General features: G+C 32.2%; 1 protein-coding gene across 1 annotated transcript in view; it reads right to left on the reverse strand.

The window, feature by feature from the left end:
- LOC132946048 (mushroom body large-type Kenyon cell-specific protein 1) overlaps positions 1 to 20,426 on the reverse strand; it is a 41,933-nt gene that overhangs the window by 6,223 nt on the left and 15,284 nt on the right. The window contains 2 exon segments of the mRNA XM_061015870.1: positions 956 to 1,755; positions 8,457 to 8,644. Of these exon segments, the coding sequence (XP_060871853.1) occupies positions 956 to 1,755; positions 8,457 to 8,644 (988 nt within the window).

Here is a 20,426-nt window from a genome sequence, read left to right on the forward strand (position 1 = left end):
GAAAAAAAAACCGTCGATGCAAATCACGATAACGAAACAGGTCTTGTCGAATTATTGATCGAATGGAAAACAGAAGTTGACAAAGTGCACGGTTGCAAATTGCAATACAGCTGCAATGAATTTTTTAAAGGGTTGCATTTGCGTCGCTGCCTACATATTATAGATCCTCTAGAATACAAAACCGCCACAACTAAAAATTCATAAATTTTTAATTATGACAACTACCGAATAGTACAGAATTAGCTCTATATAATATAATACTGCAAGAGCGCCGCATATTTCAATATAATTTTTTATTTTTCCACCAAATATGTGTCTGTATTGAAATATTCAATTTTTAGCTTACTTTTAAATGGCTTTATATTATCATTGATAATAGTGTTATTATAATCAATGCTTTATATGCATATTTTTTACTTTTGTGCAGTTTTTTTTTTATTTATTTACCCAATTACCTAATCAATGAAGTAAAATTTCATGACTGCCTTATTTCGGTTTGTGTCGTTTATACGCGTTAATTTTCGTGTGATATGTTGAGGGGAAAACAACAATACTTAGATACAACGTATTGCATTTCATAATTTTTTTTTTGATATTGCAACAATGATAATAGTCAAATACGACAGTCTTGTACTTTTAAAAAGAAATATTTAACCACCAAATCTCAAAATATGACAGTCTCGCATTCACTTGAGAAGTTATAAAAGGACATCAGCATAAATCGTTGGGCTTAAGAGAGTAGTACGTAATATTTGAAGAAATAATATATTGTAAAACATGTTTGTAAGTATTTAAGTTATTAGTTTCAAATGCATTTATTAATGAAGAACTCTTTAAAATATCTTAGTTTCAAAACTTCAAGTCGCAAAAAAAAATACATTTTGAGTGGACGCAGTCTTGTATGAAAATATACCTATTACTATATGCAAGTTTTAAAGTTAGAACGGCCACTCACTTGAACATGTTCCGGTTGTTGGTGGTGAGCATGGGCACATTGAGCGGTTGGTGCGGTAGGAACGTGGACGTACCCGGTATCAGGTCACGCAGCTGATTAACCATGTCCGTGGCGATGAGATCTGACGTGAACGGGTTGATGGCAACAGCGGCGGCGACGGTGGCGGACGCGTTTTTCAGCTCGGACAACGATGGCGTGGACGGCAAGATCAGGCACGACGGCGTGGACGACGCGGGCGACGACGAAGCATTGCCGCCCGGACCGCTGACGTTGTTGTTGTTGCTCTTGGCGCTGAGATCGAGCGGTTGATCGAGCGACTGGTGTTGTTGTTGTTGCTGCTGCTGCTGTTGCTGTTGGTGGTGACGGTGGGTGGGTGGCGACCTGCAGCTGGTGGCCGCCGAGGTCGCAGCCGTGGCCGCGGCTGCTGCTGCTGCCGCGGCGGCCGTGGTCTCTTGCAGCCTGAGCGTGGCGGCGGCCAACAGCCATTTCGGCAAGCCGGCGGCCGCGGCTTCCAGCGCGCCGGGCGACGGTGACTCGCCCGCCGGTGTCATCGTCGTCGTGGACGATGACGACGACGAGTTGTTCAGAGACGCGACCGCGGCCATTGCGGCGGCGGCGGCAGCGGCCGTGGGGTTGGGCAGCAACAGCAGTGGCGGTGGTGGCGGCGACCGGTCATCGGCGCGACACGGCTCTGATGCCGCCGGGGGCGGTGTGGAAGACGACCGCCTGCCCGGTTCCGGTTCCGGACTCTCTGCGCTGCGACTGCCGCCGCTCAAGCTTCCCGTTTCAGACGATGGCTCCTGTGAACAATAAGGCACATGATAAGTAATTGGTGTTTATTACAAACGGTAATTAATTTACTAATATACAAACACTATCCATGGCTTCGCCAGTTCATGGTTTCGAAAAAAATTGTACCACATATTTTATTTATAGCTAATTTTTTATCTATGTGTTGAACTATTATTTGTAATTTTTTTTTTAAATTACTTCATAGTTTTTAATTTGCATATCATTTTTTATTATATTCGAAAATATTGTTTATTGTTTTTTTTAATACCTACCTTGTTTTGCCCGTAAATATTTATTATGTAATACAACTTGTAGTCTTATATTTTTTATTTTTTATATTTCATATTTCTACTAATTATAATAGTAATATATAATCTGTGAACAACGGCAATCATTTAAATAAACATAAAAATATTCTATTTTCCTGATCCAAAACAAAATCACATGTAACCAGTGGAAACCTAGATGGGTTGAAAAAATAAGCTACATACACCATCCGAGTCTCAAGGAATCTATTGATAAAATTTTACTATTTGAAAACGGTCTAGTGATTTCTAGAGGAAGGACGAACAAACAAAGTAACATTTATTTCTATATAGGTATATCATTTATATATAATATATATAGATAAGTATTACCTATATACATAATATTATATAGTATGCTAATTGATAATTATATTTTATCAAAATAAGTAATCAATAAACGTCAGGCAAATGAGGCAAATTTAGCACAAAATTATAATTTGACCATTGTAATAAAATGTTGCTAACACGACACTGTCTTGTTGCTGTCGTTAGACAATAATATACCTACCATAGGAATACGTGTATATGAAAATTAAATAATAGTATTACTCTGCACATTTAATGGGAAACAATTCGATACACTTCTCAATGAACTCAGATTTGTATTAATTATGTGCACACCAAGTGTGTGTGTGTGTGTGTGTGTGTGTGTGTGTGTGTGTGTGTGTGTGTGTGTGTGTGTGTGTGTATTTTAAATTATCAATTAACGTGTTATACTGACCAAAAACTTTTCTGCTAGTCGCTTAATGTTCTACCCTTATAACCCCTATAATAAAATATCAATATTACCATGGTCAATGTTTTCTTATGACTGATTACAGCGCCGGAGTGTTAATATGATCAATGAAGTCCAAAAGACACAGACGGGGTAATTGAAAAACGACTAGGTACCATCGTACATTCGCACTTCAGTATACCTCACGTTAAGTCAACAGTATTAGCCATGAAATAGAGTCATAGTCATTAACTAATAATAGAGTGTTAGAAAGTATAAGACGGACAGACGGACAGGCGGCAGTAAGTTTTAGGGCGTGTAATTTCTGCAAGTGATACGATGATAATAATATGCAATGCAATAAAAATGATTCCAGTATCGTTCGGTATATAGTAATCATTAGACCAGATTTTATATCTTGTAGAGATCTCGAGGAACGAACCAATAGGGATGAAACAATTTGAATATCTCAGGACTACATAATATTATATGCATCAAATTAAGTTAGATTTTTTGAGTTGGAAGATAAAAATGATGTCTAAGTTAAATAATATTATAACAGTATTTTATAATATCATACATTATACGTACAGCCATTACCTGCAACGTATTTCACCGTAGTATATACCGTTCGTATCACTGGCGGCACAGTTTTTCAAAAACGATCCTACCGAGGAATGCATTACACCTCAGCCCCAGCGGCGATGTACTGCAATTTTCCTATAAATAGGATATTATTTTACCCCATACAGGTTTAAAATTCCTAACATAAATACACTACGGAAAGGTTTAAACGCTCCAGAAAAACGACACCTCTCCTGGGGGCTACGAAATTCCTAGGATACATCGCACTGCAGCGGGCATTATAAAAAAATTAGACAGCTCTTGTTGTGGACCTTCGACGCATACGATATGAATCTAAATTGAATCCGGTGAAACTGCCCGCCGATTAGTTTTTATCGCGATAAAGCGAATCGATTATAATATAATATTATTTTATAAATCGCTCCGCACCACGTGGTACATGCGTGCAACAATAATGGTAATAATAGAATACCGCAAAACCATATATATAAGTATATACACCTATAGGTACTGTTATAGGAAACGCCAAATCGGAGATCGGAATCAGGTACCTAACCTATACGCACCACCTCTCTTGATAATAACAGCATATTGTTTCAGGGGTAAATAATTTATATTATTGCCGAGGACAAGCGAAACTTTTCCAACTAGTCACGATTCACCTCAGTGATACGAAATCGGTGCAAAGTTTGGAGTATAAAATACTATACGCTACACGACAAATTGCGATGTAGCTGAACGTTAAAATCGACGCACAAGTATGACGGCGAACTCGAACAGACCCTTCTGCACCAGCCGATGCAACTGCAGTCAGTGTGACACTTTTCTATGATGATGATGATGATGATAATAATAATAATATCAGTAGAAAAAATGTCCTCGACTGTTGAGCTCTACACGACTTTGATGTGAATAAAAATAATATAATTTAGCCGATAAAACGCGATTGCGCCTAATAGGTACCTAATAATAATTGTAATATTATACGACGATTTAACCAGTTTACATTTTGTTTTTTTATTTCAAATACACAAAACTATACTTTTAACACCAATGGTGTTGGTACACGGGTTTCGTTGAAATAACAATTCCTGCACTATACTTGAAACCTAATAAAGTATATAATATTGTATTTGTATGTGCTCTCCAAAAGTAATTATTTTGAAATAATTGTATTATAAATCAATTTATATTCTTGAAATAATAAAATTAATGAAACATGATACAGAAATAAATCTCGATAATAAAAAAATTCTTGAAATGTCAAATTGTTATTCTTTTCTTTGATGATTTACGCAATTATGCCGGTGTATCTATCAAATTATTGTATTAAATAAAAAAAAACTGTATTTTATAAATTATTTATTTTATCATTGTTTAAGTAATAGAAGATTTATAAGAAAAATGTAAATACATTTGTATAGTTAAACGAAATAAAAGCTTCACTGGTTTTAAAAAAAAAATTATTAATTTTAAATTAAATGTTTTCAATACCTAGAAATTGTCGATTTATAGTTGATTAAATAATGTACCTACTTTTTTTTGTAATAAATGTATGTGTACATTTATAATATAAATATACTCGGCCGGTTAATGTTGAAACATATTATTTATAGGAAACTATTAAGTGTTAACTACCCATATACTTAACTACTTAAGGTGTCTACAATATAGTTATTACTCAAATTTTAAGCAAAGGCTGTACAATGAACACGAGACGTAATATATAATACTTTAGGTGTAGGTACATAAATATTTTAATAATTAATAAGGTAGACTTATACAGGTAGAAGTACACACCCTAGTAGTCCCAAGTCGCTATATTATAATACATTAATTATAATGTTTTCCTTGATAATTACAATTTCCGTAATTTTTATAGAAGTACATAATATTATGTTCTCGTTACTTTCGCTTTTAGCACGTGTTTAAAAGCATTGGCACATTTAGCACAATATTGAATTTAATATTATGGTGTATTTTGTGTATATATTTAAATAAATTAATAATTATGCATTGATAATTGAAGTACACCGTATTTCTTTTAGATTATCTACTGCAGTTGCATACTCGTTGGTATATAATATAAGTACGTAAGTTACGGCTCGGTGATTTTCGATCACGCAAATAAGTTTATTAATTGAATACTTTACATATTAATATTATCTATATGAACGAATAAAATGCGTTGACACATCATCATATAAATGTGCATTGCGTTATAAGACATTCGTGTCTATATATATATATACTGAAACTATACCTACTCTAAATCGATTAAATGCATCGGATAATGTTCGACATATAGTAATAAATTATAAATGTATAAACTTGTATGCAGTGCACATAAACATGTATTGTAAAAGCCGTGAATCACTTATCCGAAAACACAACGCTTAACAAATAACATTTTAATATAAAAAAAATCAACGATCGCTAATAAATTATAAACAGACACTCCGTAGGTTACAGAGATCGACAATATTTATCATCATTTGATTGGGTATAGTTTTGGCAATTTGGCATACCCGTCATATTATATAATATAGGCTATCGTTATGAATTGTTTGGTGTCGAGGTAATAGATAATAATAATAATAATAATAATAATGCTCTAAAAATAGTAGTGTAGGTACATACTTACATATTTTGTAAACTTAGTTATATTTATGTAATTTATACTTAACAATATAACCAATAATTGTGGCTTGTTGTACGCTCCGCTGCAGAGTGTACGTATCGCCGGTGTTGCTAGCTCCCGGATGGGTGACCACCAGGGATTTTTAGCTACAAATCCTTGTCACACATACAAAACGTGTTCCAATCACAACCGTTCCTCTCCCCCCCCCCCCCCTACGAACAAAAACAGCTAAAGGCCACAGTTAATAACCAATTATTATAGTTTGTATAATATGTTGTTGTTATGATTTTCAGTAGGTAATTCGCATTATTATTATTATTGACTAATGTACTGTATAGGTACAAGGTACACACGCAGTCTGGTAAGTCCGCGATCCTCGGCGTATAGGTATATAATAGATAATAATAATATATTATAATGATATGGTCGTACACTTATGTCTTGTATTTACAGTGTTTACAATATCGCAAACGTGCAATGCAAACGCGCGTTGTTTTATTTCGGATCAATACAAATCGAACGAACGAGCGCGTGATTTTCCTTTAACACGATATCCGATTGTCGGTACACGCGTTGGGTACGATATTATATATACATATAATTTATGAGAATATAAAAAAAAAAAAAAACGAACAAAAAGACTGCGAAACGTTTCTTTTGTTACACATTATTCCGGTGTTTTACGATTTATGAATAAAAAAACGACCATGAATAATAATAACTTCTCGGGAGCACCTAACCTCCTGCAAGAGGTTAAAAGCAAATGAATAAAATGGTATACGTATGACGACCACGCGAAATGTAGGTCATTTGGAAACGATGACAAGTGGACTCGATCATACATATATATTATATATGCAGCCGTTTAAAAGGTAAACGTCCCACTGAAAAACCTCGCGAACTCCCGCACGTTGCAGTTATACGACAACAACAACAACAACAACAACAACAACAACAACAACAACAACAACAATATTATATATACATCGCAAGCCGCATAGTACATTGTTTTTAATTACGGCTGCGAATTCAAAATTAGGTATACTATTTAACTGCTGTAGTTAGGTACATGGTTTAAACTGCGACCGATGTCCAAAATTGTATTCAAATTATGTATAGTGTGTTACATATAAAAAATTATGTATTTTACGCCGTACCTATATAATATTATATAAGTATTGTATTGTCAAAGACATATTTCTGGGGGTTTCAAATTGTGTAAACAGAAATAAAAACCAATAGCCAATATAACTTCAACATACTAGATAACTGTATAAGTGTATAATAATAACTAAGCAAAAATTGATGATAATTTAATCTAATTTTGTAAAGGTGGGTAACAATAATTGTAAAGTGAAAAACTGAAAAATAAATCATAAACTATTATTTGGTGGAAATGTTAAATGTAAAAAAATTTTTTAATTATATCACCTAAGTATATTCATAATAATTTATATTAGAATGTTGCCATTTCTGTACTCGTATTCACATTTTGGGTATTAATATGAACTATAAAGATTTAGACGCACTACACAGCACACATATCTACCTATATATATATATAAAAACGATGAGCTACCACTGATATTAAGTAAATAATCATTTGCAACTACTGAACTACATAATTTTAAATTAATAATGTATGAGCAGTTATTAGTTTGTTACTACCTATCAAAAGTAAATATTCAACTTGCCAGTTATTAGGTGGTGAATTGTGTCATGGTGATGTGTCAAAGGCTGTGATCAATAGATACTGGTTTAAAATCATTAATATAGAAATTTTATATTAATGATAAATATATTTTATGATTATATAATTTGTTGAGCTTATTTAAATACTCACTAAACGTGATTATTAAATATTTAAGTAACAAATGCCAGTGCGCTAAGTGTTGCTATCGTCATTACCTACCTAACCATTTCATATTATGCTCACTATATTATTACAGTCAAATTTTGCTAACTCAATTTTTTTTACTTAAAATGGTCGATAACTCGAACTTTTTCACTAACTGGTCCCTCAACTTCAAGTTAACCAAGTTAACGACTGTATATTATTATTGAATCTATACCTAAATGTAACATAATTTAAAATGTTCGCTAGTGGGTAGCTATGTTATATTTAATCTAAATAATAAGAAAATTATAATTATTATGTCAATCACCAACGTCTGTCCTGTAAGTATATGGGTGTCTGCCACTTCAATAAAATTTCAAAATAGTTCCAATGGTTCATGGGAAATAGGAAAATCCACAATGATACCCTTTTTCTCGCATGACTGGATGAAAACCAAATTCAAAAATATTTATAAGAAACTCAAAACATCACATAAGGACCTCAACAAGTATACAACGCTTATTACGACCGTGTTATATTTTTCAAATGTTTTCCCGCACTGTACCTACCTTAAATTTCTAAATATTAAATACGTAATATCAGATACAATATTATATTATTACCAGTTCTGCAGGTGAGTGATCCGCTACGCTCAGGTCTGTGTTCACATCACACGAATTACACGTTTTGACGGGAACCCATTCTCTCCGGTCCATCAATTCCTCTTCCAGTAAATAATTTTTCGCCAAAATGTCTTGATACTGGTGCCATTTTCTTCTTCCCATTAACTCTTCAGCGATCCTTTCCAACCCTGTGAACATAACGAACGGAGACGTTAATATTGTTGTTCACAATATATATATATATAGCTGCGGTAAACGGTAATACAAAATATTATATTAATAATAACGATATTATAATAAAATTGTATATTATTATAATAATAATATAAGCGGCGATGACCGCGGTCTGCGCGTGTCGTGTGCACCGAAAAACGTATTGCACTAATAAAAATATGCACATAATACCTCTACGAGTTCAACAGCGACAAACTAGAATTTCCAGAAATAAAATCGGAGCGCATATACAAAATTGTAACACTGCACTGTTATATACGACCTATATTTAAGATTTAGACACCAGATATGCATATACTGTGTACTTATACACTGTAACATCACACACGCATACACCAGCTGCTCGTCATAATATTATATTTTTTATATTATAATACCTATATATGCATATATTATGCAGTGTACAATTTCAGGATTGTTTTCGACTGATTTGGTCCACGAATTTTATATATTCACAGTTGACAAAAAACTATACTACAATACTATAAATCCGGTTTCGTGTCACATACGCAAATGATAGCGGTTTTATCGACGATAATATTAATACAAATTATGACTCATAATACAAACAAAATTATATGATATTGATTATTAATTTTTGAGAAACTATAAGGTCTATAATATTCTATAATACAATATTATATTTTACTATATAGCACATTAACATTACAATATTATATAAACGCAATAGAAAAATAGCCGTTATACGATATTGCAATTTTTTTTTCTAGGTACTGATACTTATACGATTCTGTTTTGTCGTTCTAATCCAATATAACCTACCTATATTACGTGCTTATCCTATTGCTAAATACACCTGCATATCGACCATATTTCAACGTCTATATACCTGCAAAGACGTTGAATGGATTATAATTTTTTTTTTTTAGTACTGGTTACCTATATATATATTATATATTATTATCTGATTAAATGTAAATATCTCACTATAATATATTACATTACAAACATAATATACATAGGAAAATTCAACAATATAGCGCAGCTAATATTATGCTTCTGTACTATCTAATGTATCTAGTAACTGTACGTATTTATAACATGCGTATACATGAATAAACGATTACAGAACAAATGATAATGATTTAAATTTGTAGTTTTATCGCACAGCAGATTATTAAATTGTATAATTTTCAGCGTTGTAGATTATTCTGATCAGCGAAATGCTGAAAGGATATATATTATTATTATATTATCTTCGAAAAGAAGTATTTGTTGAAATTTCCACACGAGATTAAACGCATTCCATCATAATATAGGTACGCAATTTGAGTTTATTATTTTTAATTTAATTTGCTATTTTCATGGTGTGTATGCATTTGTATGTGAGAGACACACACAGAGAGAGAGAGAGAGAGATGCTGCTGTCTAAATAGTAAAAATTTGCATAATATTTAAACAAGTAAACAGGAAATATTATATGCGGCGTGTGTTGTGTTACTGTAATATACTTACAGGAAAATAAACTGCTATATAACTACTAAAAGTTAATTATATGTATAAACTTAAAAACAAATATCAGACTGTAGTACCAAATATGTTTAAGGACATGGCCAGGAACTTCCCGCATCCTAACCTAACCATTTATTGTATTTTACTTACAAGAAATAAGAATATATAATACAACCACCTTCTTCATCATCCACTCTTCCTATATCGTGTTGAGACAATATATTTTTTTATGCTCAACTTTTAGAAGTTTTGTATTGCTTATATACCTATTATACATTATAATTCATATATTTAATGCGTGTGACCGACGCGTTTAAGAAATCTGATTATAAGCGAAAATTGAAAATAAGAATTAATCCGATATGAATATATATAGGGTACCTACATTCGACTCTAGAAATCACTTATTATTTCATATCGACTACACCACCTCCAGAATTTATTACAATTACTATAGTCCGTTAAACCGTATGTGTATGTTATATTCTGTAATAACTTTACAAATTTTGATTTTTTTACGATTCGCCGTGTTTACTATATTATATTCTTTGTCAACTAATTAATGTAATTAATGCGTATATATGTTGTGTAACTTTTGCTCATCTTGGCAGTAATTGATAAAATAAAATAAAATAAACAAATAAAAATAAGGTGAAAGTTGGTGAAGCTAAATTTTCCAACTATAATCTACATTAGATACCTATATAATACTGCACCCATCATACATTTAACCAGATCGTTCATCATCGATGCTGCAATGCGTTTGCAATAATTTTGGATTAGATCATAGTTAGGTGTATACATAACATAATATGTATGCATATATATATTATAGGTATATAGGTACAATATCAGTACCTAAATATGCAGTTATACTCAATCGAAGGTGAATATAATGTAACATAATAACAATATTAATAATACGTTATTTTTTTTTACTGTATTAAATTAAAATTACAATCAATATATAATAATATAATAATCAAAGCATGCCACGCGCGCGTATGAAATAAATTAAAGTTTTTAATGTTATTTAAAATATTGTTCAATAACAAAATATAACGAGGAAAATAATTTGTTAAACTGTGGGTTTGGCTATTCGTGGCAGGTGATAAAATTGGTCGAGCCAAATGCGTTTACTCGCATAATTAACTATAGCTAGGTAGTGTTCAATTTAAAGTCAAACCTCGTTCAAACAAAAAAAATATTTGTTTGTAAAACCCAGAGTAAAAATTATTTAGTTCTACCTAATTAGTAAATAACCATAGGTAGGTTGTAGGTATATTTTATCTTGCAAACTAAAAACAATCGCTGATTTTTAGACTTTAGAATCTATGAAGTGTAGATATTGTATTTATAATATATTATGTAAGACTTGGTTATAGGTTAATATATAATATAGCCAACTAAAAAAATCTCTCACACACGGATAAAAAACCATGTTATCTTTTTCACCGAAAATCCGAAACACCCAAAAGTTTTTTTTAACAAATGTTTATATATTGAATCACTAAGACATTTTTACTCTATAGTGGGGAGAGGGGCTTGCATGTTTGTGTATGGATTTAATTTTGTCGATGGCTGCTAATAAAATAAGAATTCTCATTAGATATAATATTATACTTATTATATCTACATTATGCCTACACATTGCAGTTCTACGTCGAGAGGTGAATACCGCGCGGATGACATAATACGTTTATATCAACAATATTGTATTATAATTTATAAGTTTTTATGGGAGCTTGTAATTTGCACCAAAATATCGATAATATGCAATTTGCACCAGCGGAGGTATAGCCGAAAATAGTGTAATGTAATTAGCACAAAAAAGATTATACATGACAGTATATAGTCGTACCGTAGAACGTTGTGGTCATGGATAAGTGAAATAATGACCGTTCAGAAACTGAAATGGACTAATCTGTGTTATTAGTTTCCTATCATATCTCAATATCTTAAGTACCCATACACATACCTCTCTACTACCGAAACGTTTACCATGTACCTACGTATTATACGGAAAGAATGTTCGATTTGAATTTCTGTGCAAATTACAATCGCATTTCAAAAATGTTGGCGTAAACTATACACGTGTTGTATATATAGGTTTACAACACCTCTATATCGGTAAGAACATGTTTTCTATTGCATGTGGCGACGGATTTTCGTAATATTCCAAGACATTATTCCATACCCCGTTTATATAGTATATACCTATATGTCATGTACAATAATAATATAATATATACAAAGGTACCGGACGGATCGTCTCGCCGTCGTTTCCATATAATAATAATAATATATAAATACGATATGGCCATACAGGTACGTAATGTAATGTAATTATTATTATATTATATTCGACTCGGGAAAGGGGGAAAACAACAAGATAATAGGCGTGTCGCGTGATCGTCGAATGTCGGTCAATACCGTACTCTGCCCACACCATCTTCTCCACGATGTACACTGCCTGCTATAATATATATAGGCGTATATCACCTCTACGGCTGTGTACATATTATACAATTTATTATTAGATATATTACGTGTGCCATATCGTAGACTTCGAATTCGCGCGTGTTCGGGCGGTAGACAGGTACGAATGTAACAAAAAAAAAAAAAAGAAAAAAATAGAAAGGAATTGATGACATTCCGTTCGCGTTTAATGGTATTCAATTAAAAAACTCGGCGGCGCCGGCGGAATGAACGTCGGCGGCGCGCGCGATACGCTCGCGGGCAGAGATACGCGAGAGGCCTATATAACATAATATAATATATTTTTATTACTATTTCTATTATTATTATTATTATTATTATTATTATGTGTACATGAAAACCGGGACCATGACGACGACCATTTTGAAAATGAGGCGGTGCGTTTGTCGCTTAGCGGAGACCGGTTCGCCATCGATTGGTCAAATCCGATTCAAGCCTATGTGTGTACATATACGCGCATATTACATATAGGTATATGTTGGTACCTGTGTTTACCTGTTTCGGCCGAGGCAGCGTTTCAAATATAATATATATAAGAGAACCTTCTATCTATGTATTTATTATACTATAGGTACCGACTTCGGTGACCCCAAATAGAATCGGACGGGACGGCGACGGAAGGTATAGTATATACCATCTCCCACCCCTTCGCACATAACATAACAGTGGTTATAGGACACTATACACACACACACACACACACACAGAGTAAATAGGAGGTACCTGCACGTCGTATACCAGGTATATTATACCTAATATATAATGTATACTGCGACAAACTGTACATGTGACTGCAGAAGCGTCCGAGGAACCCGCAACCGGTGCCTCATTGCGTGAGAAAATGGGGGAAACTATACGTACCTATAACATTATACGCTATGGATGCGTTATTATATATATTATATGCGTACAGGGAAAAAACTGGTTTTTTACGCCGTGCGTTCAGTTGACATCCAAGGATTAATGTAAAAGCCGAACGCCGAGCACAATCGCCGCTGTTCGTCTAAAAACGCCTAAAACGAACATATGGAAAACGCGTATAGGTACTTAAAATATGTTGCTATATAGGCACTGTGCACATTGCGCACACTCAATAATAGTATATAATCTCGCGATTCAATCGTTTCTCGTTTCAGACCTTCGGTTCTGACTGCGCTGCGGCTTGCAGTGAAAACTCGTCGATCGACCGATTATACAAACGTTGCTGCTGCTGCTTCTGCTACAACATAATATTATATTATACCTTGCGATAGGATAAGGCGATTGAATTTAGTGTCTACACATATAATATATATTATATTCCGTATGGGCAGGACAGTCCAAAAGTCCGCAATAGATGACCTCTCCAGGACTCGGGAGTGAGTATACAGTACGCCGGTATAGGTACCTATGTGTTGAGTTAAATGATCTTATACGGATGCAAATATCTCCCTGCCGCCAAAACAAACATAATATTCATAACATATAGGTACCGCAGTTTCTATATATTATAATATGAAGTCATAACTATATTGATATTTTGTAGTATTTTTGGTATAATTTTTTTTTATTTTATTCAATTCATTCACCTACAAGTTGATTGCGCATTGTATATAATTTAATATGTTTAATGTTTATACAAAACAAACGCAATAATACAATTAATGTTTTGGTTATAGACCAAATCGATCTCGTCTCGCACACGGTTCATAACAATAATAAATAAATTGTCGACATTGCATGGCGGTCCGTACAGACAGAATTATTTATAGGTATATACTGGATTAAAATCATTAAAATTAAATAATATGCTGGAACCAGTTTAAATTGGATCATATTTTCTAAATTGGTTTATATATAAATTATAAATGTATACATATAATTTATACAAATATATCAGGTTTACTCACAAATTTTCAAATAAATTTTTATTTTTAATATCGGGTTGCTTGAAATTATTTCATACATGATATATTACAAAAATACGTATGTGTATTATAAATAACCACACTACAATAACGATAAATTTGAAATGCGATAAAATTTGTTGTGCATACACACATAATAAAGGATGAATTAAAACCAGTAAAAACCAATTTATTTCTAAATATTAACCAAACATTTTTATCATCTACCATTTTTTTTAACAAAATTTGAGTCATATAAAGGAAGTGGTGAGTCTTATAACCGATTTTTTTATAATGTATTTGGATACATCCGGACCGTTCCTGACGATTTTGAGTCTATATAGACTTATACACATAATACTTCTTATTATAATGAGCGACTGAACCTTATACATCCGTGAGTCATAGAAGCGGCATCCACTGTACTTATAATTATTTCGACAATATTAATTAATGAGTAATATTAAATATATTATACTGTAATTATGCAATAATATTTAAAAAATGCATTTTTTTTGTGACTTTAACAATATTACCTTCCTAATTTTGGCAATATATTTAAATCAAGTAAAATTACATTTTTATGCCTTAATATACCATGAAAATACTGTTATAGTTTTTAATACATTTTGGAATGGCCGAAAAAAATTCAAAAACATTATAATGACGGCAATGAGATATGTCGAAAAATCTACTTGGTTTTTTATATATATTTATAAACGTCTATGATATAGATTTTTTCACAATTATATGTTTGAAATTGAAATACAGCCACAATAATAAAAGTCGATTGACTTTATAAATATTTTATATTTAAGTAATCTGGTAATCATTTGTGTGATGAACTGTGTGCACACTGTATAAATATATTAAATTGATCCAATTGCAAATATAACTATATAACTATAAATATAATAACATTATACCGCGGACGGTATCGTTTGCAGTATTATAGGTATATTATATAGGTTCATATCGTATAATACGAGTAACTACGACAGCTGCACTTTACTATATAACATGCCCACTTTTATTATTATGTAAATCAAAAGGTAAAGGTATGCTTTCCTTTATTCTAAAAAATTCCATTATCTGTGGATATGTTAAATATTTTTACCATAGGTTAGGTATACTTATATACCTACCACGTCCGTGCTAACTACATATATATTATTTATTAATATAATATAAGGAAATAATAAAAACGTGTACCATCGGCTGTACCTACATATGTATATAAGTGTGCGTGTTATAATATTATGCTGATGCGGGGAAATCAATTAAATGTTTGTGTCCAAAATTTTTCGAATTTTTTTGGCGCAGCCCATGGAAAAAAAATATTATATATGCCTCATCACCCTACAGACCGTGAAATATATGTGCGTGCGTGGTGTGTCGGGACTTGATGCTCGTACACAAAGAGATGAGCAAAGTAATCATATACTGCTGCAGGCATACGATATAATACTATCTACGTGTATAATATATATATATATTATATTGTGGAACGCGCCGCAGCACATCTTTATAATATATATAATATATATTATATTATTATTATTAGCAGCAGCGAGTGTGGTGTTGATGATGGTGTGCTGCTGCTGCTGCTGCTGCTGCAGTGTGCTCCGATATGAATATTATAATATACGCGAATATTAATATACATCAGCTGAGGGTTTGGCAGCGAAACTCCCCTGCTTGTGTGTTCAACAATATATTTGCCGACGACGTAGAAAATTGTGAATTTGCCATACAATATAATTATTATAATATCGTCGCGCGTATGTATATAGTGTTCAGAGTTCTGTTTAGGACATGATATATATTACATATAGGTACCTATGTACCTACAGTGTACATATCCATATCATAATGTATATACGTTATAATATTTTTGTATGTTAATATATTGAATACGAGTTCGAAATCGGTTATATAGTCATCGGTTTTGTATTTTCGAGTTAATGCTTGAAAAGTTGAAAAAGAAACTCTAATGCCATGGCGGCCGTGTAATGTGTATACATTGAAGCCTTACACGCACATCGTCGTCTGCATCTACGCGTATAATACACAAACAATATTATACACTTTTATAACGCATATTGGCTTTTACTACTGCACATCATATCAAATTAAATGTATATATATATACGCACATTGTATAATAGTCCATTTGGAGCTCAGACGCGTTCGTTTATATATATATATATATAGAGGTTTGGTCGAGGGAAATTGGACCGTTTCGCGATTACACGGCGAAACGTTTCGATAATCGTTTCGTCGCAAAACAGCAGCCACGGCCGCGGCGCAAGGCGAGGCGTGCACCGTCGGCGATGCGATTTTATATTGCGCGGTGTATATAGGTGCCTATATGTGTAATATGTAATATCATACGTACATATACTATTATACTCGCGCCCGGGATCGCTGCAAAAATATATATAAAGTGAAGGGGGAGAGAAAAAACAATTTTAGTCACGTAGTTAATTGTGAAAAAAAATAAAATATATATATATAAACCATATATACCGAGAGCAGGCGAAATTGCTTATCAAGAGGTGATGCAGAGGAGGCCCCTCGTATACATATAATACATATTATAATATACGGTTTGCGCGCGCGCGAGATGAATAGACTCGCATGGTTGTATGTGTGTATAGGCTGCGGAGTGTATTATAATAATAATAATAATATATGTGTGTGGTAGTTTATAAAGCATATATTATTATTATAGGCGTAGAAGATGTTATGTGTGCGTGTATGATATATTATGTAGGCACTGCACAAATCTGCACCCAAGTACCTAAATGTTATGTATATAATAATATACTATATATGGTATATACACAATGTTTAATTCTGACGAGGTGAACGTGTGTGTATGTGTATTATAAAGACGCACCCCCGTTTTGGTGGTGTGGGCGGAGGGGGTGCGTGTAGAAAAAAAAACTGTTAGCTATATATATATACTTAATACTCCTATTTATTAGAATAGAAAACTCGTGCGTTGAGCTTTTATGGCGTCGTCGACGCATTTTAGTACGACACACACACAAATATCGTCGTCGTCTCCTTCGCGATATAAATTCGACCGAATACCGGGTACATAATAAAACACGCGCGCGTATGAAAAAATAATAACGAGAATTTTATTTAGCATGGGCAAAATAAATGGAAACATTTTTTATGTGAGTGTAGGTGTGCGTGTGTGTATATACCAATATAACATGTGAGTTAATAGGTTTTTTTTCGGTATACGCATTTAACGCACTTGTTACGGTTTTTAATTAACATCAAATATCAATAAGTGTACCTATATATATATTACGACGTGTCTATGTTATAATATTGTATAAAACTAGTTAAACATAGTGTCCAACTCAAATTGTGGTTAAAAATTTGTTTTAGAAAAATATCTATGCGTTGTAGTGATAATACTTTTTTTAATTATATTTTTGAACATTATATTGTATGATAATTAATAATTAATATTGATGGACCCATGAGATCGAGTGGTATAGTAATATAATATAATATTCTAATAAATAATAGTCGTTAAAACTAAAAATACAATGCGTTATAATATCATTATCGTACTTTACGATGATAAACTGTGGAGTCAAATCAAACAGTATAATAATTGATCTATTTGATCGAATTTAAAACAAACTGTCAAAGCGGAGTTTTTAAATAATATAAATCATCCATAGTTAATTTTTACTAACGGCGTATTAAAATGTAATCCATATAATATATATATTCCCTTAGGTAGGCAATAGGCATTTGTACTCATCTTAAACGTTTTCGGTAATTATTTATGTTTTAAGTAATATATAATATATAAACCATAAATACCACTCACTCACTCATTCGCCGTTACATCTCTAAAACACACGAACTTGAAATTTGGAATAGTGGTTTTTCTAATGATCTAGATGTGCAATAAGCAAGGATTTTTCGATATTCGCATTTTAAAGAGATGGATCTTGAGATTCACAGTAGAAATTGAAAATTTTTTTTGTTTATAAATTATTGCCATTGGTTGCAGATCGTAATAGTAGAAATTAGTATTAATTATTTTTTTTGTACTTTTATATAAGTTATTATTTATATATAAATGGTTTATCGGCAGATCGGGTATTAGTGTGCAGCATAAAATCGTCAACCTATTATGGCCTCCAATAAAGAAACTATATCTTAAAACCAAATGTATGTGTATAGATTCTGTAGGTACCCAAAAACTACTCAATTGAATTTGATGAAAATCTCAGAGATTGTTTTTAGAGATGTCAGAAAAGTTTAGAGAGTATATGTAGTTTGAACCACGTTAAACAATATACCAAGTGCTAAATCCAATCCGTGACTTGCGGTTGCCCATCTAGGCCGAATTATTTCACAAAGCTACAAGGATTTAATAGGTACACAGACGTTGGTTTGTCCGTGAACTTGAGGTACACTAAAACTGAGATACACTCAAATCGAAATACGCCTTTACAGCGTGCATGTTATTTAGGTCTTGTCACAAAAAAAAACTGCATACGGACGAACCTAGTACCTATTCATCTAGTACATAAATATTATTATAGGAACAGCTGCTGCTACTATGATAGTACTTATATTGTGAATATAATAAATTTAAGTATTTGCTCTTTAAATATAGATAAGGATATATCTATATCTATATGTTATGTGTATTTGAACTTTGAATCATCCGTCATATACATACATTTTACTCTGAAATGTTCAAAACAATATCATCGGCCAGAACAAAAAGAAGCGTTATCGCATGTAAACAAAATCTTAATTTTTAATGCCATTACCGCAATTGAACGCTTGTAAGTAATCTAAAAATTTGGCAATGTTCAATGATTTTAATTAAAAGTACTTATTATACCTATCATATAAACGCGAACAATAATGCCAATACAATATTATAATCACTCTTTGTGTTTGGCTAGTATGCACACGAGAGTTATTTGACGATACTTTATCTAATAACATTAATAACTGAGCGAAATTTTAAGTGTCTTTATACATGTTATTTTAATTAATGAGATTTATTGGTATAATATGTTATACGAAGCAAATAATGCATTATAAATTATAATGTATTGGTAGGTATAGTAGTTACCTACTGTATGTATGTTAAATAATTATATAAATTAGTACATAATATAAGAAAAGTAATAACAAATATATAAACATATTGGTCTAAAATAAATACACGTAACTGACCATGGTTATATATATACATAATATACCTTTATATATATAGTGCAATAGTGCATCATATTAGTATAATATATTGCACAGCGCCACAGCGGTGTTGGTTATCTGCACACCACCTATATACCTACTACCTAGTAGCTGTTTCACTAGGGTCACGACGAAACCTTACCAAGTTAAATAAACACTATACTGACGAAAGGATTATAATAATACGTAAAATGTGCTAAGAAATAACGTCATATTATTATTTGTTTGACGGGAATCAAGAACCATTATATTATATTATATTATAAATTATAATTTACGAACATAAATTTTAATTCCTTGTCAGAATATTTGAATCTGAATAATAAAATTATTCACGCATGCAAATATAACATATATTTATAAAATAATAAGATGTAAATTTTTATGTGTACCTAAGTATATATACGAATTAAAAGCCAAACCTTAGTCATCTGCAAGTCCAAACATAATATTTAAATTGTGGTTCTGAATATTATACTATCGATGTGTATTTAAATAGCAGCGTATTGCAAAACTTGAAATTCACTTAAAATAATAATGTTCTTATTCGAGTTTAATCGATATACAGAATAATATTATAGTATACCATAGAATAATATATGCATCATACACCAATATTGTG

This window comes from Metopolophium dirhodum, chromosome 6 (assembly GCF_019925205.1).
Source record: "Metopolophium dirhodum isolate CAU chromosome 6, ASM1992520v1, whole genome shotgun sequence".
NCBI classification, from domain to species: domain Eukaryota; kingdom Metazoa; phylum Arthropoda; class Insecta; order Hemiptera; family Aphididae; genus Metopolophium; species Metopolophium dirhodum.